General features: G+C 41.6%; 1 protein-coding gene across 3 annotated transcripts; it reads left to right on the forward strand.

Annotated features, from left to right (window-relative positions):
* Positions 1-805: 805 nt before the first annotated feature.
* On the forward strand, positions 806-8,648 carry LOC142379234 (putative gonadotropin-releasing hormone II receptor). Of its 3 annotated transcripts, XM_075464392.1 has the most exons (6): positions 849-937; positions 1,331-1,459; positions 3,273-3,302; positions 4,894-5,497; positions 6,531-6,735; positions 7,790-8,648. In XM_075464392.1, the coding sequence occupies exons 4-6, from the start codon at positions 4,949-4,951 to the stop codon at positions 8,314-8,316; spliced, it is 1,281 nt and encodes a 426-aa protein (XP_075320507.1). In that variant the 5' UTR covers positions 849-937; positions 1,331-1,459; positions 3,273-3,302; positions 4,894-4,948; the 3' UTR covers positions 8,317-8,648. The 3 variants fall into 3 exon arrangements, with proteins under 3 accessions (XP_075320493.1, XP_075320507.1, XP_075320500.1); XM_075464385.1 differs by lacking the exon at positions 3,273-3,302; XM_075464378.1 differs by lacking the exons at positions 1,331-1,459; positions 3,273-3,302 and having other exon boundaries at positions 806-937.
* Positions 8,649-13,162: the final 4,514 nt, after the last annotated feature.

Below are 13,162 nucleotides of genomic sequence, written 5' to 3' on the forward strand. Positions count from 1 at the left end.
TACATGACTGGGTTTAGGAAATAAAATTATCGCTTAATATTAACCATACAGGATGTATGTTTGGTACACATCTTGCTTCTGCAGCAAGCATCCCCTCCATTATAGGTACTTAAGGACACATCCTTAAGACACTGGGGGACTTCCATTTAAATCTATTAGATAACTATGGATGTAGAAAGTTGATCATTAAGGGGTACCATATTACCTGATATCCTCTTGGGCTACAAGCATTTGCTGTGAGAATGGATTGAAGTGGCTGCATCCAGATCAGGTGCGACATGGGTGCACACAGTTTATTATTAGATGTTAGATTAAATTAGATCTTTGCAAAATAAGATAAGAAAAGGAAGGTTATTTCGATGATGGCAGGACAGCCTATCCGTGCTGTTCAAGTGTTCCAACATGAGCAAGATGTCCTGTGGAAAAGAAAATAAATAGAAAAACGGAACAGGGAACAATATCCCCCCCCACTTTGCAGCTGTAATGGACCTGGATTGGTTTCCAGTCAAAATGTAATGTCACAAATGCTGCTGGAAGGAATATATCTTGTAGTCCAGTTTTAGGTGAGTTCTCAGTTTCAGCCTTCAAACTCTGAAGCCTTGCCAACACCCTCGTGCACAGTGGTTCAGTCAACAAAAATGAAAGGATGACGATCCAGTCCATCTTCATTTGAGGGATTTTTTTTTTTTTTTTTAATGTCCTTGTGCATGTGTGCTGATTTAAGGTCAGACCACACCCTGAAGGCTCATCCAGCGCAGCTCTGACAGATGCAGATAAAGGTGGAGCGGCTGAGGCGGAGGAGCTGACAGCAACGTGCTGCCTCTCTAAACTTACAGCGACGCGCCAAAGCAACGCAAACGGACACCGAGGATCTGTATTTTGCCTTGCATTGATTCTTTTGTTGTTGTTGATAGGATCCCACAGCCTCCCTTTACTGGTATGTGGACGTATTTCTCTCTTTTTATATATATATATATAAAACATAAATATTTAGGGAATTGATAAAAACTGCTCATCATGTCCTGTCATAAACCTTTACTTTAATTGCAGTATTGGATATTGGAGAAGGTCGAGTTGTTCGGTGCCAGTAAACATTTTAAATGATGATTTTAAAGTGTTATTTATCCAAGTTCGACTTGTCTTGTTGAATGAGCAATAAAATGCCATCTGTGGAGCAGAAACAGGGTTAGAAATAGGATACAAGTGCAGAAATTGTCTGAAGAACATTAAAATTCAGACATGTTCCCTGCCTGCTGACACAAATGTGTCTGGACGTTTGCGATGTGTTTGTTGATATTTGAATATGTTTTTTTTTTTATGCCGACAACAGGATGCAGCTAGGCTAATACGTCTGGATGTTCAGATGCTTCTGATTCAGTTCTTTGTTCCACTGTTGCTCATCTTCAAGAAGAAAACCGTCTCAAAACAGGGAGATCATTTTGAAAACGAGAATGTTAAAGTGAGTGCGCGCGCGCGTGCATGTGTGTGAGAGACACAAAGGCTTAGATTCAGGTATTTTCATGTTTGCATTTTTTTTCAACAAAAGAAACGTATGCCATTGTTTACATTAACAAGACTGTATAACTAATCTTGTTTTATCCTATTTTCTACTTTTGATAAATGCTGGAAATACATGGACGTACAGATTCATTGATCATAACGTTGTACATTTCAGGCCAACCTCATTGTGGTGTAAAAATCTCTGTTTAAAACAGGGTTTTGGTCTTTTATTTATGATTATGGAGTACATTCATTCTTCCAAGCAAATGACAGGAATTAATCTTCAATACCAATAGCATGATTACATATAACCACCATGCTTTCTTTACTCAGACTGTTGCTGGCTGCATGAGGTAATTTAATGCCAATCACAAGTGTGACCACCTTCTATAAAAGTAGAGGTTTTGGCATTTCTGGAGCATTCAGATGTCACGTCCCAGAAAGTTCATTCCAAGATCAGACTGCAATGCTCAAAAAAGAGAGAAAGAAACAGAGTCTCAGATTACAGGGCTTTGCCAGTGCATTAAATGTCAAAATGTTTGACAGTACAATTTAAAAAAAAGACTGAACAACTACAGCTAGCTTAGACTGCCAGCAAAAAGCCTCTCCTCTTGAAAATGAACATGGCAGCACGATACAGGTTTGAGAAGTTGCATCTGAAAAAAAACTACAAGACTTCTGGAACAATGTCTTTTGGACAGAAATTACTAAAGAGGAGATGTTTGGCTATAGTGCATCAGCACCATGTTTGGAGAAAACCAAACACCTCATACCAGCTGTCAAGCACAGTGGTGGAGGGCTGATGGTTTGGGTTTGTTTTGCAGCCACAGGACCTGGACACCTTGTCATTTAGTCGACCATGAATCCGTCTGTATACCAAAGTATTCTAGAGTGAAATACGAGGCCATCTGTCTGAGAACTAAAACCAGGTGGTTCAAACGATAATGATCGCAAACACAGCTGCAAATCTACGACAGAATGACTGAAAAAGAAAAGAATCAGGGTGTTGCAATGGTCCAGTCAAAGTCCAGACCTCAACCAGACTGAAATGCTGTAATGGGACTTTAAAACAGCTGTGCATAAATCAAATCAAATCAAATCAAATCAAATCAAATTTATTTGTAGCACATTTCATGTACAAAACAATTCAAAGTGCTTTACATAAAATAAAAGCATTGCAGTAGGGAGTGGAAGAAGCATTAAAAATACATAAAAGAATATAAAGAGAAACAAATAAAATAATTGAAATGAATTTAAAAACAAGCAACAGTCTAGATAAGTTAAAAGATATTGTGCAAATTTCATGCATAGACACATGAGAAAAGAAATGTTTTTAACCAGGATTTAAAAATGTCTACATTTGGTGAAAGTTTAATCTCCACTGGCAGTTTGTTCCACTTGTTTGCAGCTTAACAGCTAAATGCTGCTTCTAAATGAATACCTATGGAAGGTTTGGCCCGAGTTCTTCTACAACAATGTGAGAGACTGATGACGTCAAAAAGAAAGTTCCCTCTAGTTATTTCAGCTAAAGGTTGTTCTATTGAATCATGTGGTGTATTTACTTTTTCCACAAACGATTTCTGCATTTAGCTTAGTTTTTGTTGAAGAAATAATGACACATTGTAATATGTCATCTCTTGTTGTTCATCCAAGGTTGTCTTTAGCAAGACCCTGAAAATGACCTGATGATTTTATTATGTCATGATACAAACAAACTTTGAATTGAAAAAAGCTATACTTTCTTATTCACGTGACTTTCTTTGTCATTTCAGAATCAGAATCAGAATCAAGTTTATTGCCAAGTAGGTTTTCACTTACAAGGAATTTGACTTGGTGTAGTTGGTGCAAACAGTATAGATTTCAGTATTGTTTTTTGTTTTTTTTAAGTTTCTTTGTAAAAATCTAGCTAAAACTGACAACATAACTTACAAATCAATCACTCAATGTTCAAACCAACATTGCTTACCTTTCAGAAAGAAAAAAAATTGCTCAATTTGAATTTGATTCCCTTCTTTCATCATCACATGCCATGAGCACTAATGCACCTGTGTCTTCAAGGATGCTGGCTTTTGAAAAGCAAAGTGGTCCCCTTCAGCCTGAAGGATGCTGTGTCCGTGATTAAAGAACTGAGCATTTTGATTCATCAGAACCCAGAGGAGACAGCAGGAATCATTATTTTTTTTGTTTGAAAGAAAGAAAGAAAGAGTCTTAAATAGCATTTTTGGATGTAATAATGAATAATGTTTGAAGACAGTGGTCTTCGTAGGTGTTTCTGAGCCCATGCAATAATTTCCAGTTAGGAACTGTGTTAGTTTATAATGCTGTGATGCTTGAAGATTGCACACATTTAGTTGTGACTTTCAGCCTTGGCCTTTGAGTGTGGAGAATTTCACCAGATTTACTGAATCTTTTAATCACATCCCACAGTTGATAACATCCACACATCCTTTTATTATCAAAGAGTTGAACTATTTATCCACACAGAGTGACAAACTCCTTCTCGCTTTACCTTTGGAAGAGTCTGTCTGATCTGTTTCTATCTAATCTGTAATCTTTTTAAATTTTCTTTCATTTCTCTGCTTCAGTATTACATAGATTGTCATTTTCAGTTTGATTTATGGTAACTCAATCAATTAAACATTCAGACTTTATTTACATTGTAGAGTCCCTTTAAATAAAAAACTTTTCATGGTTTATATAGAAAAGCTTGTAAGTTTTCTTAATCATTGTCATTGTTGCATACGCTCTTGGAAAAACAAACAGTATACAGAATGTGTTTCTATCGTGAGCAAATGTTCCTTTCATGTTCTTCGGAATGTGTTCCAGCTCAGTGCAAATGGACGCTTCGTGTAAGCATATTATTTCCCCTTGATGTAAGCTCTCGCAAAGGCTCGTCACGACTCGGTCACTCCGGTTGATAAAGGATTGTCGTCTAGCAGCGCCTACACCACGCTCAAGACAATCCAGACTCTTTTCATGTGTCGTTCCACGATGGTGGAATGACCTAACGAGCGCTACCAGCTCTTCAGAGAGCGTCTCCTACCCGAGCACTTACACTTACTCCCTGCCTTCTCTACTGCACTCTCTCCTTCTGTACTTCCCTCTATGCCTGCACTGTATTTCTACTCTGGCACCCCTGACAGAGTCTTCTATGTAGCTTATTGTTAGCTTTGATGTCCGCTGCATTGTTATATCCTCATTTGTAAGTCGCTTTAGATAAAAGCATCTGCCAAATGCATTAACATAAACATTGATGTGCTCTTTTTATTCATTTATGGCTTGTTATTATTTATTTTGTAACACAGCTGTGAGCAGATGATCGGCGCCCACTTAATGGCCCTCAACTCATCCATTTTGTCTCTCGCCACTTCCCTCCTTTTGCTTTGTCTTCAGCGCTGACATTTGCAGTGGATGAGCAGAATGCGCCCTCCTCCGCAAGCCCCAGAAAATGAACACCTCTTTGTGTGACTCTGCTGTGAGCATGTATCAACTGGTGGCAGGCCACCAAGCCAATACCAGCCTCAACTGCTCCTCAGCCGCTTCCAACTGGACGGCCGGGGGAGACGCCCCGCAGCTTCCCACATTCACCACAGCAGCCAAAGTTAGAGTGATCATCACCTTCATTCTCTGCGGTATATCAGCCTTCTGCAACCTGGCCGTCCTGTGGGCGGCACACAGTGATGGGAAACGGAAATCCCACGTCAAGGTGCTGATTATCAACCTGACGGTGGCGGATCTGCTGGTAACGTTCATCGTGATGCCTGTGGATGCTGTGTGGAACATCACAGTCCAGTGGCTTGCTGGGGACTTTGCCTGCAGGCTACTGATGTTTCTTAAGCTGCAGGCAATGTATTCCTGCGCCTTTGTCACTGTGGTGATCAGTCTGGACAGGCAGTCAGCCATCCTCAACCCTCTGGCTATCAATAAAGCCAGAATGAGGAACAGGGTCATGCTCACTGTGGCGTGGGGCATGAGTGTTGTGTTCTCAGTCCCTCAGGTAAGGTCAGATATTCCAAAAGTTAAGGACTCATTTTGATGCCATTTAATTTTCAATGTGTTTACGATCTTGTTTACGATCCAAATGTATAAAATGTGTCTCAGCTTACTTTCTAATCGATCTAAAATAAACCGTATATTTCTATTATCATGAACAAACATAATTCATGTTATATAATGTTGCAAAGGCTCAGCTTAATATAGCTTGTATCACCCTAGCAACACTTTTACAGTTGTCATTTTTTCTTTTGTTACTGTACACTCAAAAGGACTGTCAAGTTAATACTGATGAATAATCACGTATTATCTGACCAGAGACTGATCAGTTCTTTTTTCTTCAATATTTTTATTTGTGTTTTTTTAAATTTTTTTCATTCAGCCAACAAAAAGCTTCCACAGTTGTAACCAAATTTGATGCGGCTCAACAGCAGCCACGTTAAAAATAAACAAACCAAAAAAAAAAGACCTCCTTCACTTGATAAGGTCACAGAGCAGCACTGGTGTGGTGTTTATGTTCACAGAGCAAAAGGAAGATGACCGCCGGTGTGTGAATCAAATAAAAACATCTGCGGTGCATTAAGCCTTTCGTAGTATTATCTTTGAGATAGATATTTTTTCTTCTCTGAGAGAGAAGCGCCTCCAAAAAAAAACAATAAAAACAGACCCGCTCACATTCCTGCCTGAAAACTGCCCAGAGTGATCACATTCACTGAGAGGCCGGCTCTGGTTTTATTGGTTTCTGATTTATTCTGCCAGCACAGGGTTGAAACAATGATCCTATCCCCGAGGTTTCTACAATCTTCCCACGTTCACCCATATGAGGGGATTGTAATCAATGTGTGGGTCAACAGTAATTCAGTTTTAGAACCATAACTTCACAACACTAAGTTTCTTCTTCAGACAGCTCAGTCATGATTTGTCAACCTGAGCCCTGCCTATAGGCTACCTGCGAGTTATTTAAATGGCAGATTTGTGGGATTAACCACAGATGTTACCTTATTTGACTAAAAATGCCCTTTCATTTCCCTCCTCAGATCTTCCTTTTTCACAATGTGACCATTACCCATCCCGAGGACTTCACTCAGTGCACAACTCGCGGGAGTTTCGTCCCTCACTGGCACGAAACAGCTTACAACATGTTCACTTTTTCTTGTCTGTTCTTGCTGCCGCTGGTCATCATGATCACCTGTTACACCAGGATCTTCTGCGAGATCTCCAAACGGCTGAGAAAAGACAACCGTAAGTTTGAACTGAAGCCAATGTATGAATGTCTCATCAATCAGAGGTTCCATGAAATTCATGCTCCCCAGAGGACAAATCATATTGATAGTCATCCTTTTTTTCATCTAAAACCAGCACTTTCTTAAAAACCAGCCAACTATTGGCTGAATGGGCATAACATTGGGTCCAAATGCAGTGATGGGAATCTGATGAATTCAAAAGTTCATTTTGCTTTTACTCAGGCAGAATCAGATTTCTACACAGCACTGCCATGAATGGATGTATTATATAATTGTATAAAAAGGAGTGGTTTCGATACTATAAGGCACGTTGTTCAGCGTTAGGTCTGTCGCTGCTGACAAAGTCCCTTGGAGGTCCAAAATGAACTGAGAGATTTCAGACTTTTCTCTGGTGATCATCTGATGAATTGCCGCCAGTATCTCTAAAATGTTCCCATGCAAGACTTCATCTGAATCCAAATGTTGATCATCCAGTGCTAGATATCATGCCTTATAAATGTTAGCTGTCTTAAGTAAGCTAAGTCTTCCAATAAATTAGATCTTTTTTTTTGCAGCCAGAGGACTCGCCTCTGCTGTCTGTCTGTCCATCTGCTGGCTATTAAAAAAAAATGTCACTTCTGCAGTTGCTTCACTCTTCAGACCCTGCAGGCTATTCACAGATTCCATATACAGTTCATGGTATGTTAGCAATTTCATTGTAAGCACTGAAATATGCGTTAATATTTTGCTCAAAGCACCATAAACTTATAAGTGAAGAATCTCATAGTCAGAAACCGTGAACGGGCTTCTTAACCATGTGCTGCTGGTTTGATCTGCACCATCTAGTTCTGGAATTAGTAAGAAAGTTCACAATGTACATTGATTTTTGGAGAGATTTCTTTTGTGTCATCGTAACACTCTCAAAGTGAACTCTTTCGAAGTCTAAGTATTAAACAATCTTTTTTTTTTTTAACTAAATTTAAATGCAGAACAAACTTATGTACAGTATTACTTTATATCCAAGTCCTGTAATATGTAATCTATTGCGTCTCTGCACTCTGATCTGTTCCCAGTGCCCTCAAATGAAGTGTATTTGCGGTGCTCCAAGAATAACATCCCCAAAGCCCGGATGAGAACTCTAAAAATGAGTATTGTGATCGTGTTGTCCTTCATTATCTGCTGGACTCCCTACTACCTGCTGGGCCTGTGGTATTGGTTCTTCCCTGACGACCTGGAAGGAAAGGTGTCGCACTCACTGACCCACATCCTGTTCATCTTTGGGCTTTTCAACGCCTGCCTGGACCCAATAATCTACGGCTTATTCACCATACACTTTCGAAAGGGGCTCCAAAGGTATTACAGCAATGGCACCGCGGCATCGGACGTGGACAACAACACAGCGATAACTGGATCCTTTGCCTGTGCTGCAAATCCTTTGTCAGGGAAAAGAGAGTTAAGGCGTCCCAGCCAGGAGAGGCTCATGTTGCGCAGTGACAACCACAGCAAAGCAGAGCCGTCATCCCCAAGTAGCAGCTTTCTGATAGCTGACAATGACACAGAGAGAGATCCCAACCAGATCAGCCCTGAGAGTACATTCTGAGACGGATTAACAAGAAGAGCCTTCTTGCAGGTTTTTAATACTGTAGGATTACTCTGTTATTTGTTCAGTGTCCATCTGAAGTGTTTGATCCAACTGAATAAAACATATTGTTCCGGCATAAAATAATTCCGGAACAAAATGCTCTAAGTTTGAGACTTTGTACCTTTGCATGTTCTGGAAGAGAAGAAGCTGCATTAAAAAAATAAAAAAATAAATAAAGTGATCTAATTACACAGGTGTAATGTGAGCTTTGGTTATAAAAGAAACCAAATGTGTTCCGTAAATTGTAATGTGTGCTCATCTTGAATTAAATGTATTCACTGTGGCTGACAGAGTGACTCACTGGTTTATCTATTGCTGTTAGAAAAGGTAAGCACTGTGGATGGAGAAAATAAAGAAAAACTGGCAGCAATTCTAAGCAACTTCAGTGACGATCTCTCATACAAACATAATTCGGTCTCTGTGCTGATGTGAAGCAGAAGAATCCCCGAAGGGGGGGGGGGCTGCCTACAGACGCATCATTGCATCCAAACTGAAAGGCCATTTCCACACTGGAATCTGGCAAATTGATATGTGGCAGTCAGTTTTTAAAATCATCCTCAGCTCTTTATGAAAATAAGCCTCAGTTCCGAGCATAGAAAACAAGATGTGAAGCTACACTGTTTGGCCAATAAAAAAGCCACTCATTAATATTGGTTGGCCTTCTTCCTTTGACTAACATTTGCAGTGTCACAACATTCATTACCATGCAGAGTTGCATTCATTTTTCACGCCTTTTTGTACTGATAATGAGACAGCTGCCTAAAGGCTTCTCCGGCACATCCTAAAAATTATCGCCTGGGTTAAGGTCTGAGCTCTGTGGCCCATCCATGAGGGAAAATGACTCTCTCATGATCCCCAAAAAACTCTTTCACAAGTTGAGCTGGATTAATTCTGGCGTTTTCATCTTGAAATATGTCCACGCCATCAGGGAGAAAAAAATAATCTAAAGATGGAAAACATTTTGGGAACATAATGTTGCTAAGCCTTGACTTGACCAACTGAAGCACCCCACATCATAACTCTTACCTCATTCTCACAAGTTGTACAATAGATGCTGACACGACACCCTGACATGATGGATGTAGAATTGCTCTAGAATCCAATCTATATGCTATCAAGGAAGCTGAAACCTTTTCTTCTCCGATTAGCTTCTCTGATAAGTGATTTTCTTAAAGCTACACAGCTGTTAAGTCCTTGAGTTCTCCTTGCATTGAGAATATGAAATCCTCTTACTTTCAAGTTCTTACTGTTAAAATACTGTAACCACATCTCTTCCTCGATGACAGTGATTCACCACTATACTCCTAGGTTTTTACTATGCATCGAACAGTTCCTTACCCACTTTTAGTTTCAGCGGGCTCCTTAATTGTTTGCTTGATGCAGAGCAATAACTTTATCTGTTCTGAAACGGAGTAACATATTTTCATAACAAAAGTCACGTCTCACACACTTGTTTAAGATAAGCGCAAAGGGGGGCTATTAACAATTTGCCCATTTAACTCCAGCTGTTTATTTTTTGTCAGTTAAGTTTATATTAATGTTGTTTTAGAAGCCAGGAGAAGGGTGTAATTTTGGGAGCATTTATCTATCTCCATCAATGCAGACTGACTGATATGGGGTTTTAGATCTCATGAAGTCCACCACCAGCTCTTTGGTCTTGGTGGTGTTCAGGAGCAAACAGTTCTTTTTGCTCCAGTCAGTAAAGGCCTCCACAAGGTCCCTGTACTCCTTCTCCTGTCCACCACGCACACATGCCACAAAAGCCGTATCATCAGAATACTTCTGAATGTGGCAGGACTCTGAGTTGTACCTGAAGTCTGATGTGTACAGGGTGAAAAGAAAAGGAGCCAAAATAGTACCCTGCAGAGCCCCAGTACTGCATTCCAGTGTTCCAGAAACACATTTCCCCATCCTGACATACTGTGGTCTGGTAGACAAATAGTCTATAATCCATGATGTCAGGGAGGGGGCCACACCCATACCGAGCAGCTTGTCTTTCAGTATGGGAGGCCGTATGGTGTTGAAGGCACTGGAGAAGTCAAAGAACATGATTCTCACATATGAACCAGGCACATCCAGATAAGTATATGCCCGATGCAACATGTACAGAATCGGGTCTTCCACTCCTATGTGTTTCTGGTAGGCAAACTGGAGGGGATCAAGAGCCTCAGCAACCTGCAATTTCATGCGACGAACAAGAAGTCTCTCCAAGGTCTTCATGATATGAGATGTCAGAGCCACCGGTCTGTAGTCATTCAGCTCCACCGGTTGCCCTAATTTGGGCACCGGTATGAGACAAGAAGTTTTCCACAGCACCGGGACTTTTTCCATCTGAATGCTCATATTGAAGAGCCTCTGAAGAGGGACTGCTAGTTGACCAGCACAGTGCCTCAGAAGCCTTGGACAGACTCCATCTGGGCCTGAAGCCCTCCCTGGCTTAAGTCTCCTGAGCTCAGCTCCAACCTCCTCTATAGTTAGACACAGAGGTTGTAGCGGAGGGATGGCGACAGGAGTGATGTTGCTATCAACCATAGAGATGGGGGTGGGGGTGCAGCTGGACAGAGGAGGGCTAGTGGTGGTAGTTGCTGCAGAGGTGGAGGAGCAACTGGACCGAGGAGGCCAGGTGGTGGGAGCAGCCACAGATGTGGAGATGCAGCTGGGCTCTGGATGCCTGGTGGTGGAAGCTGCCGCAGAGGTGGAGGTGTGGCTGGGTTCAGAAGGCCTGGCAGTAGAAGCTGCCGCAGAGGTGGATGTGCAGCTGGGTTCAGAAGGCCTGGCAGTGGAAGCTGCCGCAGAGGTGGATGTGCAGCTGGGTTCAGAAGGCCTGGCAGTGGAAGCTGCCACAGAGGTGGATGTGCAGCTGGGCTCTGGATGCCTGGTGGTGGAAGCTGCCACAGAGGTGGATGTGCAGCTGGGCTCTGGATGCCTGGTGGTGGAAGCTGCCGCAGAGGTGGAGGTGCAGCTGGGCTGATGAGGCCAGGCGGTGGGAGCTGCCGCACAGATGGAGGTGTGGCTGGGTTCAGGAGACCAGGCGGTGGAAGTTGCTGCAGAGGTGGAGGTACAGCTGGACAGAAGAAGCTTGTTGGTGACAGCAGAGGTAGTGGTACAGTCAGGCGGAGGAGGAGGCAGCTGTAGTGGTGGGGGTGGAGGGAGCAGTGGCAGAGGAGGGAAAAGCCACACTGTCAAACCTGTTGTAATAATGGTTGAAAGTATTGGCTCTGTCCACATCACCTTCTACAGACTGAGAGTTCTTCAGTCTGTATCCAGTGATGGTCCTCATGCCCCTCCACACCTCCTTGGTGTTATTGTTCTCCAGCTGTCTCTCCACCTTTTTCTTGTACTCCACCTTAGCTCGATGTAATGTCTTTTTAAGCTCCTGTTGTACACTCCTCCGCCTTTCTCTATCCCCATTCTGGAACGCCCTCTTTTTCTGGTTCAGGAAGTCTTTGATGTCACTGGTGATCCATGGTTTGTTATTTGGATAGCACCTTACAGTCCTGACTGGAATCACAGTGTCCACAGTGGACACAGTGGACATTGTATGAATTTTTGTGCAGGCCCTTTCCCAGTCTTGGTCAGTAATAGTTGATGACAGATCTGTATTCCAGTTCGTAAGCTTATTGCTTGAATTCTCTGGTGATTTAGAAGTCAATACGTTATGGAAATCCGAGATAATGCCCCTTCTTGAACCACCTTGAGTCAGTAGTTTCTCAAGCAATTTAAGGGGAGGTTTGTTAAGATTACTCTGATTTGCTTTAACAAAACTTCTCAGTTGAAGAAATTTAAAATAGTGCTTTTTATTAACTCATTGGCTGCCAGCCATTTTCAGTTCAGAGACACCCATACTGCCAAGTGTTTTACAGTATTTTGACTGATTTTCCAAGACCCACAGAAAAGTGTGTCTTATGACTATGTACACACCTAAATTCCCAAACGAAAGAGTAGACTCTCTTCTTTCATCAGGAAAAAAAAGTTTGTTTCTACCATTTTCAGTCCTTTAGTAATAGACAGTAGAACATAGGTTGGTTTCACCAAAAACAGCTGTTTGACCCAAAAAACGGAGAAAACACGCTTTTTCTTTTTTTGTGCAAAGTGGCACTGCTGCCACCTTGCGGGTAATTTTGCCAGTATATTCTCTGTTTAGTGTTTACAAGCCTAAGATTTAGTGACAAACTCCGCTAGATTGTCCCCCAGCCCGCTCCGTTAAAAAACGCAATTGACGTCTATAGACATCTTTGGCAGTCAGCGGTTTTTTTTAAATTGACGTCTATAGACGTCAATGGCACCGAAAGAGTTAAGCTTGAACTTGGTTTGTAACTCTCCAAATGATAAAAGTGTATCGGAATTTGGTGAGTAAAGGTCACCAATTCTTTTAAGGCCCAATGTTGACCATAGTTTAAATGTTCCATCTGCCCTTCCTTGAACAAACTGCTGGTTACTCCATATCGGGCTGAATCGGGATAAACCGTTTGGTTCCTTGAAATAATTCCTAACATCCTGCCAGACCTTGATCATATTTCCCAGAATAGGATTTGTAATGTGTTTCTGTAATTTCTTTGGAATGTCCGAATACAGCAACATTGGAAGAGCAGATTTGAGTTGTGTGACTCCATTTCTATCCAGTGTGGTTTATCATTCACTGCAAAATAAAGCCTTATTGTCCTCAACTGTGTGGCCCAATAATATAGCTTAAAATTGGGGCATTTTAACTCCCCTCTGTCAAATGGTAAATACAGTAGAGAGAGGCGTAGCCTATTGTTCCACAAAAACCCCAAAGTGATTTTTTTTTTAGCCTAATAAATAG

This window comes from Odontesthes bonariensis, chromosome 1 (assembly GCF_027942865.1).
Source record: "Odontesthes bonariensis isolate fOdoBon6 chromosome 1, fOdoBon6.hap1, whole genome shotgun sequence".
In the NCBI taxonomy this organism is placed as follows: domain Eukaryota; kingdom Metazoa; phylum Chordata; class Actinopteri; order Atheriniformes; family Atherinopsidae; genus Odontesthes; species Odontesthes bonariensis.